At 42.2% G+C, this 25,541-nt stretch overlaps 1 protein-coding gene across 2 annotated transcripts in view; it reads right to left on the bottom strand.

The window, feature by feature from the left end:
* The window catches only part of coro1ca (coronin, actin binding protein, 1Ca), a 33,430-nt gene extending 13,417 nt beyond the window's left edge, over positions 1-20,013 (bottom strand). Inside the window, exons 1-2 of one of the 2 annotated variants that reach the window (XM_026322799.1) lie at positions 19,890-20,013; positions 3,219-3,415 (exon numbers count right to left, since the gene is read on the bottom strand). In XM_026322799.1, coding sequence (XP_026178584.1) covers positions 3,219-3,413 — 195 coding nt within the window. In that variant the 5' untranslated portion in view covers positions 3,414-3,415; positions 19,890-20,013. Of the gene's footprint in view, positions 1-3,218; positions 3,416-7,957; positions 8,103-19,889 lie in introns of those variants that run through there. The other variant, XM_026322798.1, reaches the window with a different exon arrangement.
* Positions 20,014-25,541: the final 5,528 nt, after the last annotated feature.

Genomic DNA, 25,541 nt, shown 5'->3' with positions numbered 1-25,541 from the left:
GAATAAATTAGCAGGCATCCAGCTAAGAAGGAGAAAGGGGGAGACTGAAAGCATGAGGGAAGAGAATGACATGTGCTGAGCCCTCTGTATAAATCCCTGTGCTCTGACAGCAACGAAGCAACAATACTCGTGACTGTGCTGAGTCACGGCGGCCGGCCGCACTAACCTCATCCTTCTGAGTCACACAAAGAAGCAATTTTGGTGTAGTGGCCAAACTGCATTACTACAACTTGAGCATTCATCATGTGATGCAAATTTTCCCCCCATACCCATTCAATGAAAAAGGATATGCTGTAAAACTGAAAACTATTTTCTGATCATCACAAACCCTGCAAGAAGACTAACAGAAGTTGATCCACTCCATCCAGTAAGATTTGGGCCAAGCTGTATCATTATTTTACGTTGTTTCATTAACGTGTGTATGGAGCCAATAAGAAGTCACCTGCTTGGTTAGCGGAAATCTCAGACGTGCACACTGTATCATCTGGGCTGACACCAGCATGTATGTTGTATGGAACCAAAACCACAGAACACAGACATATGGTGGACATTTTTGCACCAACTGAGCAACTTTCATAGGAATGAAGTGGGTGCCACCTCTGAATGTGACATCCAGATCTCCTAAAACACATTCATGGGATGACTACTCAAAATCAGGCTCAGATCAGGTCACAGTATATCCTCTGATCTCCAAGGTTTTTCATTAATATCCCTACAACAAAGCCGTTTCACAGTTGGCTTAATTGTGAAGGGGGAAGGAGCATCTTCACACTTCTGCCTCCCCCCAGCTGAAGTGTGGTAATGACAAAAGGCTGCACTGGGACAAAGGCCCTGAGCAGCTGGCTGCCCACAGAGACTGAGACACACAGCATAAGCAGATGGGTTAGCTGGACAGATGCACTTTCACATTAGGGATGGGGAGGGGTGGGAGGATGGGGGACATTTGAAATGAAACAATCAGTCAAACTCCAACTGTCCTTCAGTCAGGCACAAGTTTTATCAACAAAGCAGAAATGAGTTTGACAAAAGTTCATAAAATAAAACAAATCTGCCAAAAACAACCCAAATGCTGATGCACTTTTTTATTTAACATTTTTATAATTAAGAGGCAACATCATTTTAACAGTTTATTGTAAAAGATCTCAGGTGCTAAGGACACCTCTGTATTACTGATTCACTGCAGCATGGTCTAATTTAGCCATTTGAAAGAGCAAACTTGACCCACTTTTGAGACCTGCATTGCCATGTGAGGCTCTACTGAGATTTCCAGATGGACCTGATTTGTCAGAAAAATTAATCTGAGAATAGCATGGTGATAAATGCTAGTAATAGGTGTTAAAAGAAAGAATATTTTAAAGCGAATGCCCATTTAGTTAAGGTCATTGTTCCTATGACAGGTAGCAAATTAAAGGATAAACAGTGGTGGACCGACATGTTAGCTAGTGCTCTTAAATGAGGAAATCTCTTTACAGGAATGGTGTACATCCCTTCGGTGGAGTTCAGAGATTTGTAGCCTAAATGCCAAGGTGTGTTGAACCTGTTCTGACAACACTTTACTAAAACACTTTATTTTGCAATTTCCTTTGTCACCCATTTGTATGCTGTAGGGACATAACAGATGGGTGACAAAGGAAATTTGTAATTTTCCATTACACTAAGCGGTAAAACCAGTTTGGTGGCAAAATATATTGGTCACTTTGTCCCAAGTAACAACATACATACACAACACAATTTAATTCTTAAAAAACATGGCATTTCCCTTTCAGCTCCAGCCTGCTGAAATGAAGAAAACACCATAGCTGAAGGATTAGTCTGTGTCAAGCTGCCAGCTTGTATGTGGGAAGATCTAAAAATCAAAAGAGCTTGTTTTAATCTCTCAACTTGAGGAAATTGCCCAAGGTTTGCACTGCACATAAAGACCTCAGTCTCCCAGACCATTTTAATTCAGTAGTGAAAGTAGACTTTGTTCAGCAGACACACTGTTACTGTACTGGAACATGGCATGCAGAGGGCAACTCATTCAAACGCGCAGACAGAGAGGAGGGCAGGAGCAGCGTGAAACCAGCGGAGCTTGTAGCCCATCCCCAGTACGCGCTCTGTACTGAATGAGGTGCTGAGAGGTGTAAGCTGTGTGATGACAAGACTAAAGATCTGGTCCCCTATGCCAGAGCGTTCTCAAATGACATGTGGCAGTGTACTGGTGCACACTTCTTACAGCTGCATCTGTCAACAGTACTACACTACTTATGTCACTCACACACACTTATGTATTAGGACCTGCCACTTGGCCATTGCTCACAGCTGCCAAAAAGAAACCAGTAGCCAGCAACTCATCCTTATCAACTATGCTGGCACCCAAGGGTTCTCTGAGGGCCTTGTTCTAACATGCACCTTAATTAGACCAATTATGACAGCAGGGTTAAAACAAAAGTGATGTACATATCCTTGTAGCTCACTTGTTTATAGCCAAACACTCTTGAAAGGCTGTCTTGCCCAACCCAGAATCCTTCTAGTTGGAGTGGAGTGATTCCTTATATGGAGGCAAAAATTAGGAGATTGTTTGGGGCTTAGGGAGTAGTTTCTGCTCTGTATGAGTGTGTGACACAGTCTGCTGGTAAGCATTAATCCCAATGAACGCTCACATGAAGAGTCAGCGGTCTTGCTTGTAAAGAGTAAGCCTTGAATGCAAATGTTTATTTACTGTGCACAAAACATGAATAACAGGCTGATGCTCACAAAAACAAAGGAAGAAGGTTCAACTAGTTTAACTATCTATCTTATACATCTTTGTGTTTAATGTTTACATTCATGCCAGTCTAAATATGATCCCTCAGCATGGCTTTTCTTTGTTTTCATGACATCGAAACTTTCTCCCCATCACCTCTGTAATTCGGTCCACTTAAATTATCTGTGTAAGAATACATCACTTTGCTCATTGTTCCTTAGAATAATACCAAAACATTTGACCATCAATGAACATGAATGAAAAATAATATGCAAGACTGTCTATGGTCCTAAATCACTCATTAACCAGTGCATTGTTAGGCACTCAGTGTGCACTAATGAAATATCATGAAGAAGCAATAAGTGCAAACAAACTTTCGCTTCAGTCTATCTCCATTTTGTTGTCTTAGAGGGGAGCTCTGACTGTCGTGACCTGTCCATCCATTATGCTTATACCCTGTGGCGTCCCGTCTCCTTCACACCATGAAACCTACCTTGTGAAGAGGGAGAATGAGGAAAGCTCCACCACCACTGGCCTCAATAATTATGGCAACAAATTTGGGATTGACTGCACAGAAGGCGCTGTCCCATGTGACCCGTGAAACCCGGATATCATCGTAGCATTGGTCATTCTTCACCGCCTGGCCAAAGACATGACGGAATTTGCTCTGCCGTACAACTCGTCTCATATCTGTGGAAAAGAGCGGATATGTTTAACATATGTTACTCAGCCAATTAATTTGGACATACAGTGTTTACATGAAGGTGTAAGTGAATATGTTTTAATATTAACAGTAATATGATAATAGGTACCAACACACATACAGACTGCTTGAGCTAGATAAAAGATTTGAGAATACAAAACATCCACACACTGGAGCAAACCTGTCGAAACAGACAGATCATGTGAGCTTCTTTCCATAACACATTCCCTTTGCAGATGTGAGGGTGTTTTGTAACAAATCACTACTACTTGTTACTTCAAGGGTCTCCCTGGGATTTCTGTGCATCATAATGTTGACAATTTCAAAGAAGAGCACAAGCAACACATGTTGTAGATTGTGAAAATGAATAACATCTTTTTGTTTTTGGTGTGAGGGGATAATATACTAGTGGAGTTTGAGAGCACAGCTTTACTGTTTAAGAAAATGCTGCTACTTTGACACACACTGACTCAAGAGTTTAAAATGTTCCGATTTCAAAAATATATAGCATAGAAAATATATGAAAACAAACACACTTTATGTTTTAAATGAAGTCAGGTTCTTCTCACTGGCTAGTTGTCTTAATTTGACTAACATGCTTCATCTGTAGCACACTTACAATGAACCAGTTTCCAATGAAAATGGGACATACGCAATCCAAACAAAAACAGACTTTGTAGCTGGTTCAGCTAAATCTTTACCAAGACAAGAATCTGCTGGCAGTCAAAAGAGCTTTGGAAAACAAACCCATTCAAAAGCTACATGTCCCAAAGCTCTGCTTACAATAACAGACCACTTCCAAAGATAATGAAAAGCTGGGAGATTTCAGATAAACGACCAGAACCAAGGTCCAATCTAACCTGCAAGAATGACAAGGTCTTAAGGAGCTTTACAAAACCACTTAAGTCCTGTATTTTTGATACAGCACATGGTAGCAGTTTACCAGCCTGAATCACCAACATGACCAAAGCGTAGCACAGGATGTGGAACATGTTTTGGAAGGGGTTTTCCATTTTGAGTGGTTGTGTGCAAAAGAGAGCGAACAAGACAGGGCGAGAAGAATGAGCACCAGCGTGAAACGCTTGCAGGCCATGTTCCCGCAACAGAGGCACAAAGTTCTTCCTGTAGAGATGTGGGAGGGTCCTAATGGTCCAGTTCTTTTCTGAAACATGATGGTCATTAAAGCTGCTTATTCCTGGCATCTCCACACACCCACAGTGGGCAAAAAGACAAATTCGCTTTACAGTTAATCACACTTAAGTGGTAATCTTCCTTAAATGAAGAGTTACATAATATTCTCTAGTTCCACCCCTAAATTTATCTGGATGAGAAGTGAATGTCTAAAAAATAAAAAATAATAATAATAAAAAAAAAAATCTGAATTTAATTATTACAGGAAAGGCTGACACAGACCAACAGCAACTACCTAACATCCAAAGAAAACAGTCTCCAGACATCCTGGCTGATACATTGTAAAAAGACCCTTAATAAATTTTAAGAAATGGATCGGCTCACAAACTTGTAAAGATTATTCTCTAATTCACCAACATGTCATCAGAAGAATCAGCATTTTCTGCTGAGAAAATCTTACATAATCAGTTACAGTTACTTTAAGAAGAGTTGTTCTTCCTTACAGTAATGTGATAGTAAACTGGGGCCACACTCCACAAAGACAACTTTGTCATGAGAGGTGAGTCCTGTTTGCTCACCTTTAGAGCTATACCACCTGTGTCACACAGCCTGGTTGGAATAGAAACTACTTGTGAACAGACATCTAAATCAGCTACCTGTCTAGTGGGAGACTTCATGTCTAAAAACAAAACAAAACTCAAAACAGTGAAGGTGTGAGTAGAAACTGCTGCTGCTGCTTTCGCCTAGAGGTTTGCAGGCTTTTTTAATTCTCATAATTCTTTCAAATCCATTTAAAACACTGAATATTTACCACATACACATGATCATTTTTATATGGACATAAAGAATCAGCTTATCTCAGTAACTGCACAAAATACCAGCAATCCTCAACAAGGAACTCTGTGTGGCAGACAAGTTAAGACGTGATTGGGTGTGCTTGTGTAGAAACCAATGCAATGGTATTTGAACAATCCACTGATTGCCCAGCCAAATGTACACCTCTACAGTTGGTGAGACAGAACACATTGGTGCCGAGCCCACTGGCCCCATACCCTTTCTTAGTCACCACTCTGTGTGTGTTAAATGAAGTGCTGTGTTGGTGGAGATATGTCCTCACATACAGTAGCGACAACAAAATATGATCCACAAAGTACAAGTGAGGAAATCGATTTGTCTTTAACGCACAGATTCTTAATTAGTCTTACAACTGTGGAAAGTTATCCTGGCTGCAACTGTTTTATCTCTGGTCATGACAATCTCAAGTTAAACATCTAAAATAAGGCCTTCATGTTACAAAGTAATCTAGCTGGAATGTGTTCTTGCACCTACATGACTGGCCAACACAGCGTTGTGCTGGATGACATCAAGCTGCATTGGAGCACAAGGCGCCCAATGACATGAGTGAAAAAGGTTGTGTTTTTTCACACAGATTAAAAGCCTGTGTGAGTCCAGATCAACACTCCAGGTCTGACCTAAGCCGGCAAACAGTCCTTTGCTATTTTCTGCCATAAAGAAAAACTTTGGTTTCAATCAAGGATTAAATTCTATACTGTGCAAATACCCCTCAAAAACTGAAAATACTGGCTGTTCACCTCACCGCATCTCAAAACCCTTTAAAACAATATACTGGGTGCACATTTTTATAGGCTTAAAAGAAAGTTGAATTCGACATATATTTTACATTGAAGTATTGTCAGTTGTTGGACGGGCTAATTGTTGGCCACTGCAATTGGTCTAATAGAGCTAGTCTGTCCTGGTCTAATGGAACCATATGCTGTCTTGGCTTCAGTGCGCTATGCTCAGAGGAAAGAGTGAAAAAACGGGGAGCAAAGCAATAACTGACTTATGAGGTCATTGCCAGATCATCAGCAATTTAGCAGGAAGAAGAAAGAAGTAATCTATCATGATAATTTCTGCTCTCTATATTTTAGCTACAATGAATTAAGATGCACTTTGACAAAGTTCCTCAATAGTGATTTACAATTAGTTGAGATTGTCTAAAGATTTGGCAATGGGCCAGTATACATAATGAACACTGTGCCTGGCTAGTACATGACCTCACCTGCCCAGCAATGTTTTGGACCTCTGGCTATTCATCAGGATTTAACATTTTACAACTCTTCTCCACATCAACCTGTATCACTGAAAATGCCTATTGATGCTTCTCTTGGGGCGTGCTGGTCTTTATACTGGGAATTATGATTAGTCTTGTCTAAAATGGGTGACATTGGATGTGCAGCAGCATAAGTGAACAGGAAAGGAAAGGAAAGAAAAAAAAAAAAGGTAGAGCAAAAATTCACTTTATGCCCTGGGCAGTTGCATGGGTGTTTAGTTGGCTGCAAAATCTGTCTCCAAGAAATGTTTAGTAACACAGACATGCTGCTTAGCAACATCAGGGAAATACCAACTCAGCCAAAAAACACAATACAACAAAATGAAATGCTAAACTAGCATCTTAAAAGCTTACATATAATTATAAAAAGCAAAATTTAATTATAACTCCACATTTGGGATTACTCCGCGCCTTGTAAATACAGTCAAAGTTTAATGAGCTCAGGTTTCTCAACAGGAGTTTAGTCTAGAAATATCCACTGACAATGGAGCTTAGCAATGGGCAATGCTGAGCAGCTGGAAACCAGACCTGTCAGAAGAATATGGGGAAGAGGTTCAGAAAATGGCGAGAACGAGAAGAGCTGTATCCGGAGTTTTAACTGAGCTGTCTCCCGACTGCTGAACTTCATAAAGACAAAATTAAGCATAACTGCATCCCCTAGTTCTCACCTGAAATATAAAGTCATTTTGGTGGACTGTTCAGATATAATGCGCCGTTTTGCAACCGGGCGACATGTCTTTCCAGTTTGCAAACCTAAGGCAAAACCTGGCAGGAACCTATTAAGTCAGCTGGAGTAACATTTCAAATTTGTTAAATAATCACTGATATAACCAAACAAGGTAATTTTTACTTATGACAAACCGAACCCACATAAACGCTATCGAGTTGTTCCTATCGTTAATGCGGAACAAGCAGTAAAAGTAGTCTGGTGCCCCTGGCTCTGTTAATTTGCAACAAAACAGGTCATTGTTTTATACAGGAGAGCTTTATGAGATGTGTTATTTCACCACAATAGTGTGACTAGACCAGACAAAACAATCGCTGCATTCTTGAGGTCTGTCTGGGCCTGCACAAAAAACACCAGTCTCACTATCCTTTAGCTTTACAAATAGCAGGAAAAGTTCAATATTATGCCACACTGTATGTTACAGTTACAACAACCAACCACTCTGACAACAAATCAAGGCTAGTTCTGGCCAAACATTAGCTAATACCTAAATGTCACCTACATGCATTCGAGGAAAAACATCAAAAATCAGCATTGTGCATTACTGCCAAAACTTACCAGCTTGACTCATTGTTGTTGGTCTTCCTGTACAACGTACAAAAGTCGTCTAAGATAAACTAGTTTGTACACCGGGGATATGAAACCTTTAAGGAGAGGGTTGGGCTTTATACGTGCACACGTTGCAGGTTAGGGCAGGCTGGGTGGGGTTGCAGCTGATTGTGCAATGCCTGTAAGCAAGTCTTGTTTGGTGCTGGTGTATTCTGACAATCCTTTTTAAAAAAAAAAAAAAAACACCATATCTTAAGTCAGTGGATGCTCCCCACGGTCATATTTAACAGCCACTCCCACTGATACAAAAAAATAAAACATTATGGTTCGTTATTGCAGGGCAATCATTTATTTTTACAATTACTACATTTATGTCAGGAGCATTGATCCTGCACATAAAAGGTCAAGTCTGGGCAGGGCAGATCCTAGTGCTGCCATGCTAAAACTCCCCTTTTCCAAGAGGACTCTTAGGTAAGGGCATCATATAACCTTAACTAAACCTGCAAAGAACAAGGGGCAGTTGAAACAAAGTGAATTCTTGGCATGTGAAATATATGCTTGTAACTAGAGCTACTAAACTATTTTCATCAGTGATTAATCTGCTAATTACTTTCTACATCAACCATTTATACATATATAATGTCAGATCATGTAAATGTGCATCTTGCTTGCCCAAACAGTATCTCTCTCTTCCAAAGATAGTTTGTTGTCACACTAAGACAAATGAAAGCATTAAATTCTCAGCTGGAACCAGTATGTTTGCTATTTTGCTTGAAAAATGAATGAACAATTCATGAGTTTTCTTTCAATCAACTGATTTCTGCAACTCTGGCTGTTAATTTAGTCAGTGACAGGCAATGAATGTGGAAAACTGAATATACTCAATGTAAAACGGATGCACTGACAAACAACCACCCTGATACTAACAGTGTTTGACGTCACTGAAAGGGGAGAAAAAAAAAAAAAAAATCAGGACCAAAATCAGGTGCTTGAGCAGCTAGTTTGTAGTTTGAGTAGTGGTGAGAAAAAGCAGCAGTAGTAAATCAGTAACATCAATTCTATTGTTTCTGTTTACATTGTTCTGTGTGTTTCTGGAGCCTTTACACCATCCTGAATAAACGTAGGCAGCTGAAAGGCTCAGCAAGAGTTTCTGTGGATTTAAAAGCCAGCACACAGGAAGCAGAAGGGCAGGGTCATTCTGCTCAAAACTACCAGAGGCCTTATCCAATCGGCCAACTTCCGGTCAGACTCCTGTGACTGCCACAGAAATCCCAGGAAATAATAGTAAACACACATTTTTAACACAAAGGGTAAAATATCTATAAAGAAAACTTAGAGCAATGGGTTTCCTCATCCAGTGTAGCACATTGCACTGAACACGTTTTAAAACTGAATGATAAAGCTAAATGTTTGTGTCAACTATAACACTTGAAAGTAACTGCAGGAGCTTAACTAGATCAACAGTGAATGTGAATTTATTTAATATTCAGCTTTTAATGACCTACACGTCAACAATGTCAACAGCAAGGGCTGTGTTGAGGCACTGAAGAGCTGCTACTAGTCTGACAGCCTCGGCCATAAGCCAGAGATAGAGACCAACCTTGAGGGAATGCCACGCTACTCGGTGACATTCCCCTGAGATTTACAGCTCACTGATCCTGCCCTACTTCAAACAAAAAGACCTCAAGTATCTGTTGAGCAATTCAGATGAAAGGAAAGCCATGTACCTTATTGCCTCCTGAGCCAGCAGAGCTGACCCTGATGTGCACAGACAGAAGGAGGGCCCTGCAGCCTGCGGAAATGACCAACAGGAAATGAGGCCAGTGTGACAGTTTTTAGCATCCTTCGCCGCATTCCTCAACAACACCCACACTTGACAGTCCTGTTAACCAAACGTGGGTCTTATGGCAAACAGAGCACCACACCCCACTTTTATTGTTTTTTTGTGTTTGTTTTTTTGACCATACAAACACAAAGTAGGTGGTCGTGCTTGTCATATCACTAAACGTCTGTCTTGCCATGCAAAGAAAAAGCGATAATAGAAAGACTTAGGGTTGAACTTGCTGTGTTGGGCCACGTTCCCTCTCATCTCTACCTCACAGTTACAGTACAGACTGCTGCCTTCCATTAATCCAAGGGGAAATTGTTTTGCTCTGACATAAGACTGCAAAACAGCTAGAGAAGGGAAACAAGCTTAAAAAAAAAAAAAAAAAAAAAAATCTCACTGAGGGTTCAGTGCCAGAATACCAGTGGCCAAAACTCACTGCCTGATGCAGCTCTGCGAGACCCAAAGATACTGGCTTATTCAGGACAATGCAAAAGGTCAGTGATGTTTATCAGTACAACTATAAGGACATCTTTTCATTGCCTTGTTGTTGGGATGCTAAACTGTCCCTGATGCTCTGTGTTTCATGGTGCACTTGGTGAATGATGTAACTCAAAAATCCCAGCCACAAATCAGGATGAGCTGAGGTAAGAGAGGCAGGGGAAGTAGAATTAGAGGGGAATTATGACAAAGTCTAAACAGTCTCCACAACACAGTTATTTTGGAAAACTGCTGCATCCTGTGTCTACTGTGTGAAAGTATCCCCATTAATATTTTGTGGGCTTCTCCCATCAAACTTGCCCAACATAAATATATCTGACAAGGACCTGCCTAAAAGGGTATTGACTGTACTGGTGAAAGAAACTGGAGTTAACCTGTATTGTTGACATTTTTCCTCACATCGCCTTAACATGCAGCCACTGACACTACCAAACAGTAATAATAATAATAATAATAATAATAATAATAATAATAATAATAATAATACATTTTATTTCATGGCGCCTTTCAAACACTCAAGGTCACCTTACAGAGAGAAAAAGGAAGCATACAGCATGAAATACATAGAGTGCATTAAAACAACAATAAAATCAACAATGCATTAACAGAGGGCCAGAATGTAAAGGCAAAAGTGCGGAGCATCCAGGAAGTGGGCGATGTACAGCAAGAGCAAATTGAAACACAGAAACCCAGATGACAGAACAACAAATATGAAACAATATGAGACAATATGAAATAGGCGGAGGGTGGTAGAACATCACGGGCTGCTTTGAGAAGTTAAGACAGTTAGGTGGAAAACGCTATACGGAACAGATACGTTTTGAGTGATGATTTAAAAGTTGATAAGTCCGGAGACGACCGGATGCGATGAGGGAGAATGTTCCAAAGGCGGGGCGCAGTGTGGCTGAAGGATCTAGCGCCCATGGTGGCCAGGCGCACTGTAGGGGTGCAGAGATGAGTGGAACTGGAGGAACGGAGAGTACGAAGCGGAGAATAGATGTGAAGTAGATCAGTGATGTATGGTGGGGCAATAGAGTGGAGGGCTTTGTAGGTGAGAAGGAGGATTTTATAGTTTATACGGAAGGACACAGGGAGCCAGTGAAGTTGTTTAAGGACAGGGGTAATATGATGTGAGAATGGAGTTCTGGTGATGATTCGGGCAGCAGAGTTCTGGACAAGTTGAAGTTTATGAAGTGATTTGAGAGGTAGACCAGTGAGGAGTGAGTTACAGTAATCCAAACGAGAGGTGACAAAGGCATTAACGAGTATGGCCGTGCTATCGATGGTGAGTGAAGAACGGATGCGGTTTATGTTACGGAGATGGGAGTAGGCCGACCGGGTAGTGGTATTGATATGCTGAGTGAAGGAGAGAGTACCGTCTAGGATGGCACCCAGGCTTTTAACTTGGGGGGAGGGGAGGACAGTATTGTTGTCAATTAAAATGGATACGGTGCTGGTTTTAGAAAGGGTGGATTTGGTGCCCACGAGGAGAATTTCAGTTTTGTCGGGGTTGAGTTTCAAAAAGTTATGGGTGAACCAGGATTTGATATTATGTAAGCAGGTAAGGAGGGAGGGAGGGGGGAGGGTAGAAGATGGAGCAGCAGAGAGGTAGAGCTGGGTGTCATCTGCATAACAGGGGAAGTTGATGTTATGTTGCCTAAAGATATGTCCGAGAGGAAGGAGATAAATAATGAAGAGGAGGGGCCCCAGGACAGAGCCCTGGGGCACGCCACAACTGACAGTAGAGGGCTGGGAGTGGAAGTTCTGGAGATGGACGGACTGGGTGCGGTCAGAGAGGTAGGAGGTGAACCATGAGAGGACCGAGCCGGCTATGCCGATGGAAGCAAGGCGATGGAGGAGAATATTGTGCGAGATGGTGTCAAAAGCTGCAGTTAGGTCAAGGAGGATGAGGATGGAGACAAGGCCAGAGTCTGCGGCTACTAGGAGGTCGTTGGTGATTTTGACCAGGGCAGTTTCAGTGCTGTGAAGATGGCGGAAACCAGATTGAAAGTGTTCGTATAAGCTATTGGCGGAAAGGTGGGTATGGACCTGGTGGTGGACAACTTTTTCAAGAATTTTAGAGAGGAACGGGAGATTGGAGATAGGGCGGAAGTTGTTAAGGTTCGCAGGATCGAGGCCAGGTTTTTTTAGGATTGGTGTGATGATGGCTGTCTTGAGTGATGGGGGTACGATACCAGAACTGAGGGAAGTGTGAATAATGTGGGTAAGATGAGGAAGGAGAGAGGGGAGACAGAGCTTGACGAGGTTGGTTGGTAGGGGGTCAAGTTTGCAGGTTGAGGGTTTGGATTTGAGGATCAGTGAAGAGATAACCGTGGTGGGTGGAATGATAAAACTCGAAAGAGGGGAGGATACTGATAGACAGGGTAGGGTACAGTGGAGGCAGTTCGCAGTGTCACAGATGGGGGGAAATTGCTGGTGTATATTTTCGATTTTTGATGAGAAGAAATCCAGGAAGTTATTGCACAAGGTGGTGGAGAGTGAGGGGAAGAGAGGAGTATCGGGAGGGCCCAATAAATTTTTGACAGTGGAGAAGAGGGAACGCGTGGAGCCAGAGGCGGATACAATAAGAGAGGCATAGAAGTCAGATTTTGTTTGGGTAATGGTTTGCTTGTACTTCAGTATGTGGTTTAGGTATAAGTCCTTGTGGGTGGATGAACCGGTTTTTTTGAAGAGACGTTCAAGGCGACGGGCTTGGGTTTTGAGGAGGCGGAGTTCGGGGGTGTACCATGGAGCAGAGTGCGTAAAGGATACAGATCTAGTTTTGAGTGGGGCGAAGGTGTCGAGTAGATTTCGTAGCTCACGGTTGAAATTGGATAACATGTTGGAGAGGGACGGTGTATAATTAGAACATGAAAGGTTGTTGAGAGCAGCAGTGAAGGAGGGGAAGTCGATGTTCTTTAAGTTACGGAAGGTGATGGTGCGGGAGAGGTGGGTTTTGAAGATAGGTAGTTTGGAGTTGAAGCAGACTAGTTTGTGGTCGGAGAAGGAGGTGTCGAGGGTAGAACATGACTGAGCTGTGACGCCAGAGCAGCAGACTAAGTCGAGGGTGTGGCCTAGAGAATGTGTTGGGGAGGTGATGTATTGTTGGAGCCCAAAGCTGTCCAGACAGGAAATGAAGTCTTGTTGTGGTGTTGTTGGGATTGTCGAAGTGGACGTTAAAATCACCAAGAAGAATTATGTTGGCTGACAGAGAGATGAGGTTAGCTAAGAGGTCAGACAGTTCATCCAGGAAGGTCGGGTTAGGTTTTGGTGGGCGGTAGATAGTGGCCAAGAAGGTTGGTGTGTGACCGTGAATACGTGCTATGAGAGCTTCAAAGGACTGAAAGGTGACAGTGGGGTGGATGGATATTTTGTATTTAAGGTTGAACAGTATGGCGAGGCCGCCACCGCGTCCCGAGAGGCGTGGATGGGTGAGATATGTGAAACCAGGAGGAATAGATTGATTAAGTTCAGTGAAGTCGTTGGGCTGCTGCCAGGTTTCAGTTAAGCACAGGATGTCGAGATTGTGTTTTAGAATAATGTCAAAGATGAGGGATGCTTTTTGAGAGAGGGAGTGAACGTTAAGTAGCCCAAAATGAGTGTTATGGAAAGGTGTAGAGTCCATGTGTGTGGGGATGTTAGCTAGAACAGAGTGGTTGATCAGGCGTATACCAGGTTTCCTCGGCTGAGGTCGGGAGGATGACCAGATGGAGGGGATTGGTAGTATGGAGTCAGATAGTCAGGCTTGTGGGACAGAATGGACAGGTTGTCCAGTGTTAGCGTGTGGGGTACAGTGAACTGCATGTTGAATGTTGGTGGAAAGTATATGGGAGCCCAGGCGGTTGGGATGCAGACCATCTCCTGCAAAGAAGGCAGGTCGGTTCCAGAAGAGGTTGAAGTTGTCGATGAATTGGAGATTGTAGGACAGGGAGACAGACTTGAGCCAGGTGTTGAGACTGAGGATTCTGCTGAAGCGGCCAGAGCCTCTTCCAAACGTGGGGATGGGACCAGACATGAAAATAGTCTTACCACAGTTGCTTAGGAGGTGGAGGAGAGAGAAAATCCTTTTTAGTTAGTTCAGACTGGTAGAGTGACGTGTCACAAGTTCCGATATGAACAATCATTCTAATGATGGAAGACGGAAGTGTTGGCGGTAATCCAGGAAGCATGGCCAAGATGTCTGAGGTCGTAGCTCCAGGGAAACAGTGAGTAGTGGCGTTGAAAAAGTGTACATTCCTTATAATTGAGTCTCCGATGATTAACGTGGTTGGGGGGAAAAGGGGGCGTGGAGAAGACGCCAGTAGTTGGCCGTTTGAGTCGTGTCGTCTTGCTGACTGGCGGGGAGGCGGGGCGGTGACATCAGGTGCTGAGGTGGAAGGTGGAGGCAGCAGTTCGGTTGGTCCGTAGCTAGGGAGCCCGTGAGTGTGCCTGAGCACGGCCTCGCGAAGGATCCTACGGCGCACGGATGTAGTAGCTGAGCGGGATGGAGACTGTTTTCCGCCGGGGCAACGGGCTTCGCGAGGAGCACTTGGACTAAGGCGGGGGCAGCGGGTGTCGTCAGAGGGGAGCGAGAGCAGGTGACGGCGCCGAACGACATTGGCGGGTGACGGGTGTTGTTGGGATACCGGAGCGGAAGGATCCGGTACGTGATTGGCAGATGAGACAGTATGTAGGTCCGGAGTGGCAGAAGACAGAGGTGCAAATCGATTGGAGAGGCCTAGGGAGGGACGCGGAGACCCATGGTGATATTTTTTCCGCCCACGAACCGCAACCTCGGTCCAGGAGGACCGAAGACATGGTGTAGAAGAGGAGGAGGGTCGTGGACAGGTTGACGGGTCCCATGGGGCAGTGTCCTGGAGAGTGAAGGTAAGTGTGGAGATCTTCCTCGACTGCTTGAGGGCAATGTCCCTGAAGCTAGTCAGTATGGAGTCTTTCTGTTGGAGATCGTGAGAGAGGCGGCGTATTTCCTGCTTTAATTTGGTGATTTCATTGTTTGCTAGGCGGAGTAGTAGATTGGCATTGTCCGAGTTGGTATTGTCAGGTAGTGTTGGCGTTGTTGTTGTTGTTCTTGGTGTTGATGGCGTTGTAGGTGCCTCACTGATTGTGTCGGTCGCCATCTTGATGGCATACAACTCTTGTAACAAGCAAGGTTGGTATTTTACCTGTACCTTTAGCACCTGCATGTGCAAAAACACTCAGCTACAATATGCATCATCTGACTGTGAAGATAAGTGTATTCCTGTGTTCGTCAAGTTAATCACAACCCAACATTTGCCCCATCTGGAGCCGTTTACCTTGAAAATAGCATGTAGTCTCAGTCTTAGGTCACTGGCATTTGTAAAGCTCTCTGTGGATACGTACAATCAGTAAACAAAACAACACTCTGCCATGTTTCTCAACAGGTTTAATCTAATACATGTTTAGTTTAGCAATTCCTTTATTTGTTGGTGCTTTTCCATCGCCAACAAATAAAGCCACCTTCCCAGCAGTGTGGCTGCTAGTGTCATCTTGGCAGCCACAGTCCAAGTCACAGCTGGTCATTTGTAAGAGGTATAGCCCTGCAACAAATGACAGACTAATATTCCCACACTACAGGTAGCTGGTGGCAATGAATGTAAACACATTGTACAGTATTGAGATTTTAATGTCAGAAAGTTTCATACTGTAATATCAGAGACATACCAGCCATTAATGGTCACAGGCTTCTTTCTTTCTCCTCCTCTGCTAACCACCAGCCCTTGCCCCAGTACACACACCAGTAATGCGGCCTCAGTGGTCTCCATGCACTGACTGCCTTTTGGCTTTTGTCACCAAGACCGCATGAGACGCCACCTAAATCCCCTTCCTGTAACCAAGGCCACAGACCCCCATTGTAATCAGATTCCAGCTACATTCCACTGCTTTTTGCAACGGTGAGATAAGGTGCTGTTTTTTCACCTCTTTCCAGCCCCAAGTGACCACACAGTCTGTGTTCTGCTCAATTTACATAGTACTGGAAAACAATACATTACACACCAGTGTTTCATGGAATGCTATTGTACTTTGTAGAGGAAATGAGATTTGCAGACACAAAAGCAATGTGGCTCAAAGTCCAACTCAGTGCTAGGTAACACACAGACAGAACCAATTACTAAGTCCAATCAAATTCCACATACTAGATAAAGGTTATTTGCGTGTATAAACAACATGTACTGTGGCAGCCACTTACAGATGAAGTCAAATGATTTTTTTCCCCCAACTTCCTCATTTTAAAAACAGGAAAAACAGACCCCTGAGATTCCTGCATAGAAAAGTTACATGTGCCAGTAAATGTCTGCATGTTCAGTGTGACACTGAGAAGGCCTTGAACTGTACCAAATCGCCAACCCCTTTCTCACTCACTATCACTCTTTGTGCTGAGAGACTTAAAGGCTAAACCATAGGCTTCTTATCCTACTCAAAGTCAACAATTTAAAATGACACCACTTTAAAACCCTATGAACAGGAAAAGCTCAGGTTTTTATAACTGTTTGCACATCCCGTTACGTTTGCATCTAAAGCCACATAAATTGACCACTACTGAAAATTGCTGCCTGACAATGCAAAGCATGACCCTTCCTCTTCCTGATCAGCTACTTCCCCCTTCCCCCATTGAGCAATGTACAAACCACTGCTCCATTTCAGCAGATGTCAGCTGTGGTGGAAAAGACCAATGGAAATGTCTGTATGCATCCGCTGGAAATGCTAAGCTACAGGGCACTGCAAAGCTAAAAGAGGAGCTTCAGCATGTTTTAACATTTTACTGACTAAATGAATAGGTTTGACATGTTTTCTGAGTCATTTTTGTTTTTGTTTATGCATCTTCATAAAAAACTGGAATGAATCTGGCAGTAAAGCCTGTGTCCGGTGTGTGTGAGCAGCGTAGATTTAGGCATGTGATTCATTGTCTAACAGGCTGGTTGGAACAAAACTAATATGTCAAGCAGTTACCCAGCTGTCCACAGAAAAATCTACCACGTTTCATGTGTTGGAAAAATTCATTTGTAGCAACACTGAGGTACAGTATGTTAGATGTGTTAAAAAAACAAACAAACAAAAAAAAAAAACATACCTTATATATATATATATATATATATATGTGGAAAAAAAAAAAATATATATATATATATATATATATATATAAGGTATGTTTTTTTTTTGTTTGTTTGTTTTTTAACACATCTAACATACTGTACCTCAGTGTTGCTACAAATGAATTTTTCCATATATATATATATATATATATATATATATATGTATGTATGTATGTATGTATGTATGTATGTATGTATGTATGTATGTTGAGTCCAACTGAGACATAAAGGACAAACTGTTGACTACATATTTAGTTTTTTTTTACACAAGACACTAACTATTCCAGCAGAGTGATATGAGCACAAACTGTAACAGGAGCGATATCAAACAATTACTAAGCTAGATTCAAGATAATCTACTTGTCCACAAAACAAAGCCTGAGCCGAAACCACTACTTCCAAACAATTTTAGCATGACATTCAGTGCCACCTGTGAACATCTGAACTAAGCCAGGCCCCAATCAAAACAGATGAAATAAATGTAATGGATACTAGTTGTAAATCTTCCTGAACTTCCTGAAACCATTTCAAAATGTTACAAATGCACTCAAGAGTTTTCTACAGCCCACACATGAGCATCACATCTCCTGCTCAGTTTCCCTCTGCTTCTTGACCCAAGCTACACACTTCTAATGACCTTGTACTGCAGCACAACTGGCAGAGGTTGATGTGTCTGGAAGGGGCAACAAACCCAAACACAGCTGTAGCACTGCTGACTGTTGACCCTGAGGTCGCTGCGTCAGCCTTCACCTGCTCTGCAACCCACAGCGATACTCTGAGGGAAACTCCTTCACATCTGAAACTGACTACACAGGGAGCTTGGTAACTTAGTTCAATACAGGGGAAAATATGTAAATGCTGCTGCCCTTTTTGGCACAATAATCGTGGACATTAGAAAATCAATTTAGCCTATTGTTATGAGAAAGCAAATGAGGTGGTGATGGAGGGTGATAGGCAACAGAGGGATCACACAGAGGACTATTTGGATCATCAGCCAGCTACTGGGGGCTTCATTACACAGACTCCATGTGGCTGGCAAGTAAAAAGAGAGGCACCGTCAAGCGTTATTGATCTCCCTGCAATGTTTGGTTTTGGATCAATCACTAATATACCAGAATGATACTGGGATTGGGGAATTACATACCAGCAGCTCCAAGGAAGACTCAAGTCAAATTTTAACTGTGAGGCTAATTCATTATAACTGTAACCAAGGCTGAATTAGTCCACCGGTTCTTTATCTCAGTCATCTTATCAACCAAAAATATAATGTGACTCAAACTAACTAAAGGTAAGAATCTGCTGCTTTTCAAAGCTTTTGTCATTAGAAACTGAATATTTATGGACTTTAAACTCTTTGTCTGACAAATGAAGACATTACATAGCATTTTAAGCAGGATTACCATTTCATTCATTTTTAATACAGACTCATAGAAGACGAGCCAATAAGCTTTAGTCTCAGCTCTATTGAGGACACATTCAACAACAAAAATGTCCTTGTTAAGCCATTCATTAATGTGGAACCATTTAAATTACAACATATGTGGTCCAGTTGTGGAAACTGGATGTTAATAAAAGGCAGATTAAGCAAATAACTGATCAGGCAATAAAGTTCCTTTGACTAAAACCCATATATACTAGTAGATTGCCTTGAACACAATTAAACCAACTCCTTGTTTTTCCTGTGAATGGGCTGTAATTAAAACCAGCTGTTAACATAATGCTGATGCACTCTGCCAGTTTTAAACAGGAATAATAAACTAAGGTGCAGCATCATGATCTGACTGATAACTAAATACTCTAGGCATTACCAGCACAGATTAGGGAAAACCTAACACCAACTATTTTATAACCAGACCAGCACCGGGTGAACAAGCATGTAGCTGCGATCACGTCTCTTTATGCCATGACCCTGCTTGGGGGGTGGGGGGGCAGCTCGATTCTCTTTTCAGATTTTAGGGAAAAATCAATAGGGTAAAATAAAGAAATCTCAGTGCGAATGAAAGTAGAACTATTAGATATTTCTTTTATATTTGGAGCGTACTGCTCAGTTTAAAGAGCCCATATGAATGACAGTGGCCAGGGCGCGGTTGTGCTGCCTGCACCCCCGTTTATTTGGATCTACGGCTTCAGAGATAAGTTTTCGTGCCGCACTGGTCAGCTACCCCACCCCATCCAATAACGTCAAACAGCACACTCCATGAACTGTGCACGAAACCCACCTAAAAACAAAACTGCCTTGGGAACAGTCATTTCTGTGGTTAGGGCTAGAAACTTTCCTTTGGCCTTGTAAACTGGAGGCTAGTGCTAACTTAGCTAAAAAAAAAAAAAAAAAAAAAAAAAAAAAAAAAAAACAGTTCACATTATGTATCCCGATTCATTTTAGCTAGCGCATGCACTTTCCTGTCTGGGCTGCTGTTGGTGGGCAAACAAAGCCGACTGCACCCAGATAAAGACAGAAAACAACCTAAAAGACGCCAAACACCCCACGCAATCTGTAACCTACCTTCTAAGAGGAAAATGAGAGTATTCCCGAAAGATGAATGATATAACACAGCCCAGTACTTATCCCAATTGATCCTTCCTCCCTGTGCCGGAGCCGCCGCTATGCTGACACCGCTCGCTCTCTGCTCTCCTCACTCCAACGCTAGCCCCGCCCTCTAGCTTGGCTTGGCGAGCTATGAGTGGGTCGACGTTTGTTTGACGGACAGCTCTAACAACCAATCAGAGAGACTTTAGGGATATACTCCAGAATTCACGTTTCCGTCAGGTCCCTTTTTACAGAAAACCATCAATTTATCAGTTTATGGCTGCTTTTGAATCTCCTGCAGCATTATTAAATATTTACATCCTCTCTTTGTCTGTTAAGTGTCTGTTATTATCTGTGTGTTAAACTGCAATCATATCATTTACGTGTCTTAATAAGCTCTGTGACAGCATTTAGGGTTAATCTAATCTCATTTCATATAAATCAGGATAAATAAACAATGGTTGTATTGGTAAAGTGTCTGAGTGCTTGTGAGTGAGTGTGGGTGAGCACATATATAAAAATCATATAAAATGCCTTATTATTTCTATGTGAGTGAGTTACTTGTGTATCTTATACAATCTGTCCATATAATATACAGTCTGTAATAACAAGTGAGATAATAGCACATGTGTATTCTACATGAGTGTACTATATCTTATTTTATAATAACACCATATGTTACTTCTCCTGAAGAACATAATGTACCACCCATATGATCCAGCACCACAAGATGGCAGTATTTTGCAAAACCAGAGTGATGCAGACTCCTGACAACAGAACAGTTGTGCTCCCATCACCCATCATCTTTTTCTTTTTTTCCCCCTTCACCCTCCTTCAGGCTTGTAGACTAGGGTTGATGCAAGTGTGCAAGTGTGTGTGTTGACATCTCAGGCTCCATGTTCCAGGACAGCAGACTTCATTGATTACTTTTTCTTTCACTCAAAAATGGCTTACTAATTAATTTAGGGTTAAGGATAAACATTTAGAGACATAATAAATAGTTACATGTAGTTAAAGCTAATATAGTCTAATACAACAGTCCTGTAATAAATCCTACTTTCATCAAGGTGGTAAAGTTCATGAAACAGTTTTGATGAAACTCTTTCACAGGTGTTGTACTGCATTTCATTTCATAGCTGTTTCTGTTAGCCTTGCTGATAACAATGGACAAAATAATAGAAACAGTGGCTAGTATAATGAAGTACAGTTCAACAACACCACAAGCCACATCTTCCACAATTGTATCATACATTTGAATCAACACATCCCTGAAACGGTGTCTGGCAAAAGAAAACATTACAGGGGGAGTTTTTGTTGCAGGACTGTTGAATTAGATCGCATCAGTTTAAACTAAATGTACCTGACAGCTACATTGACACTGACAGTGTATAGATTTGAATGCGTTTACCTTTTCTGACTGATGGCTTCCTCTCGACTGGCTTGTCCGGGGATTTCTGAGCTGAGTCGAAAGCCGCTTTCATCTGTGCCACCTTCACGGACTGGCCCTGCTCTTCAGACTTCACTTCAGCTGGCTTTGGTCGGTCCTGGTGCTGCAGCTTTTCATGCAGTTGAATTGTCTCCTTTATGAGTTCTGAGACAGGCCTAGATTTGGAAATGCTCTGGGACTTGTCTCTGTCTGAGACACTGTCTTCACCAGTTTGTTTATCGGGTTGGTCTGATGTTATATTTTTTGTGGTAAGTGTCATATGAAGATCCTGGTTTGTGCTAGATGTGACCTGATTTTTTTCTGACATCACTGTCTCACCTGCAACCAAATGTGAGCCAGTGTCTGTAGCTGGTGCAGCAGTGTCTTCAGTGGAGGACTTTCCCTTCTTTCTCCTCACAGCCTGAGTATCTGCCCTCTCAGATTGTGGATCAACTTTGCTCTCACTGTCACTCTTTGTTTGCTGAGATGGTCTTTCTGTACTGCTGTCTGTCTTCTCTGCAGTAAGTAGTGTGATTTGCTCGACACTTTTTATGGGTGAACACTTTGCATGAGAGACAGAGAAAGGTACAGATTCCTCAATAGTCACACCACTCACTTTACATGAGAAACTTTCATGTGGAGCAATTGATTGCAAGTTTGAAGACAGGGTTTTAGCAGGGTTCACGTTCAGCTTTGTCTCCTTCTCCTTGACTGAAGCATCTGCTGAGTTCTTCTCTGAACTCTGACAATCAGCTTTGGAATAATTCAATGTTGTGAGTTCCCTCTCACACATAATATTTCCAGTCCCTGCAGGCTGGAAGCAAAGTCCATGTGGGGCCACACTGTGACCAGTGTTTGCTTGTTTCATGTCCTTAATGTGAGGATCATTTGTTGCAAGGTTTGCTTTAGGTGATGTCTTTTTTAAATCTACAGAGGAGGGTAAAATCCCCTTTATGTCACACTCAGACTGATCCATCCTATCAATGGTTATGTCTGTGCTGTCAAGGATCCTCTTTGCATTCAACTCCGTAGGAAGATCTGCGGTGTCTTTGCCGTCAATGTCGACATCTTTTATTTTAGAAGTAGCTGGGGTCGCCTCCTTTCTGTTCCTCTGCAGTAACCTCTCCAAAATAGAGCTGGGTTCAATGGGCATAGCTGGAGTTGATACTAAATCTGAATCTATCTTCTGACCTGTGGCTGTTTCAGTTGTGTCCGTTTGTAGAAGAGGCCCCACTGACTCCAGTGGATGCTGATCATCATTGACCTTTGGTTTTTTAATTGAAGAGTAGTCTTTTGAAACTAGGTTCACCTCATGTTTTTCTTCTTTTCTTTTATTCTGAGTTCTCTCTTTTGAAGGTCTACAGTGAATGGTATCACTCACCTCTAATAGAGACTCTTTCTGCAGACTGTTTTTCAGAGGATATTGGCATTGAGCTGGAGGCGGTTCCTTCCTCTCACTCAAACAGCCAACTGTTTCTGCACAGAGCTTAATATCTTCATTTTTAACTTCAGCCATGATGGTTTCTTTCTGATTTTGGACAGACAGCATCTCACTTCCTCCTGAATGAGCTCCATATTTGTTGTTCTTCATCATTATAGATCGCTCTTCATTGTTGTTAAAAGAGTTTGCATCCTGTGAGGTAACAACAAGGCCATACTTTTTATGAGAACTTTCCTCTTGGATCTCCCCATGTGGGAGGGTTTCCTCATCCAGATTCTCCATCTTGATTTTTGAGGATGTTTGAAGGTCCTCTTCAGTCTTCCTTGCCTCTCTCTTGATTTGATTCAGCAGATTGTTTGCTCTGGCTCTTTCTTCAATGCTCGCATTACTCTTTTGGTTTGTGCCTGTCTCCTGTGGAACAACTGGAAAGGTCCAGCCTCCGTCTCCACCTCCTCCTCCCCTCTCTCTTCCTGCAGCCACTCCTTGTCTCACCTCCCTTTCAGCAAAAGGACTCACCCACAAATTTACGTGCGTCTCACCAGAAGGTGTTTTTGGCTCTTGGCCGGGGCTCTCATCCAGATCCAGAGTATCTGGCTTCCCTGAATTTTCCTTGCTGTTACCAGCCTCCTCCTCCTCTTCACAGGAGCTTTCTCCCTCAGTGACATCACCTGTATGAATGTCTGAACCTCCAGAGTCAGGGCATGGCTTTGTCTCCTCCAATCCTTCACCAAGGGCCTGATCGCCTCCTCCCAGTTTGTCCTGGGTTTGTCCCATACTGGTCTGTGGAGAAAGACATGCTGTTAACCTCATAAAAATAGACCAAGTCATGCATACTAGGAATTGCAGCACAGTTCTTTTGCCTGCAGACCATGACTTTGAACATACCTTTTAATATTCCCTGTTTAAATAATAAACTGAAAACTGGAAGCTGCTGAAACAGATTCCTGCAGAAGAGGAGACAACTGGGATGAACCAAATCCCAGTATATGCATTAGAAACGGTTTTAACCTTGGGAACAGACCTGTTACATGTAGCAAACAATTCATAGTCACAGGAGCCATTTTCATGGAAGTGCTGAATCGGAGTATCTTATGACTTCAACTGCTATAATATACCCTCTGTTGGGTTATTCAGGCACTTGCAGTGTCTGCACCAGCCCAACTTTAACATAGATTACAGTCACAAAATGTTCAATCCCAATCCTAAATTTTCAGAATGTGTTTTGCTTAATATTACTTAACTTAAACATTTGACCCTCACTGTGTAGCAAAACATACATGCAGAGTTTGACACAAGATTATGCTTACATAAAAATGAATCCACTTAAAGGGAAAGGTTGCTCATTTTCATAGCATTTTAAAATACACAGCCAATTTGCATATTTATGGCTCCATTTCTTTTTTGTAGAGGAGAACGGATTTAATATTTCCCTCTGTTTTAGTATTAAAAGGTCACAGTCTTATGACTGCCTGCTAGCACATGCTATGAATAAGACATGAGTAATGTTTCTGAAACTTTAACGTTAAACTTTTCATTACAGTCCAGCTTGACAACAACCGAACTTTTGATTTGCTTCCTTTATAATTATACTTAAGTTTCCGATGATAAATAGTCAAATGGTTCAGGAGTGTTAGTATTTGAAGGAGGATGAATGTTAATTCATAAAAGAGAGTTATGGTTAAAAGAAAGCAAAGCATTAAGGACACCCTAAATAAAAATATTGCAGAGTCAGTGTTCATCCACTAAACTGCAGCAGTAAGTAGAGAAGATGATGAAGCACAATGAACAATGAGCCTGTTTCCTATCAGTAGTCTGTGGGACAACATATGACTGCTGTTGTCTTATCATCTGACAGGCCTGCACACTGGCCAGGCACATGGCTAAAGGAGCTCATGCTGCATTACAATGATGGTATAGCTATGTGGAGAAAATACAGGCATATTGTTTTTCATGTTGGGAGATAAAGTGTGAGACCAGAAAGACACGATAAAATAATAAATAAAAGGCAAAGAGATAGTTACAAAACAGTCTTTCCTCCTCCTTCAGATCCTGTGCACTCATCAGGTCACTGTCACAGCTGAGACGAATTTGATTTTATTGATTATCCTCCACCTACTCTGTCAGTCAGTGTGGTAACCCCTTCCCTTAAGGCAGTCCCTTCCTGTTAACAACTGGCCCATTATCATGCTTCATTTTCCCTGTGTGCTCATAGCTGATCACTTGATCACCATGTGTTCTGCTGCCTCGACATACTCAGACATACAGGAATTCAAACCAATGCACCAGAAAACTCTGTCAAACTAAAGTTTCAGCATCTGGAAAAAAAAGACTTCTATCATCTCAGAGATCTAACTTGTACAACGCAACATGCCAGGCACAGGCCCTCATGACTGCTCTCACCTTTTACAATGTGGTGGATATAATATTGATCTCCTGTCATACACTGCAGATGACACTTACCAGTTAGGTGCTGTAGACGGGTTGATCGCTCTCTCAGGGCCAACAGAGTGCTCTTTGTTGGTTGTTTAGGGATGTTGAGTCCTCCCTCAAGTGCACAAGCAATGGGAGCCTTATATTGCATCCATGTGACGTCACAGCACATTTGACTAATACAATCAGGGGAAACTGATTTGATTTTACTTTTTTCTGGCTTGACAAGCCTTGGAAAAGTTATCTTTATTTCAGGGTTGGCTTCTGTGGACTTTGGCTTGTGGGGAACATGTTTTAAATGTGATCCTGTGCAGATTTTAGATATGCCAGT

The sequence above is a fragment of the Mastacembelus armatus genome, chromosome 9 (genome assembly GCF_900324485.2).
Source record: "Mastacembelus armatus chromosome 9, fMasArm1.2, whole genome shotgun sequence".
Lineage (NCBI taxonomy): Eukaryota > Metazoa > Chordata > Actinopteri > Synbranchiformes > Mastacembelidae > Mastacembelus > Mastacembelus armatus.
This window is presented reverse-complemented; position numbering and strand designations above follow the sequence as displayed.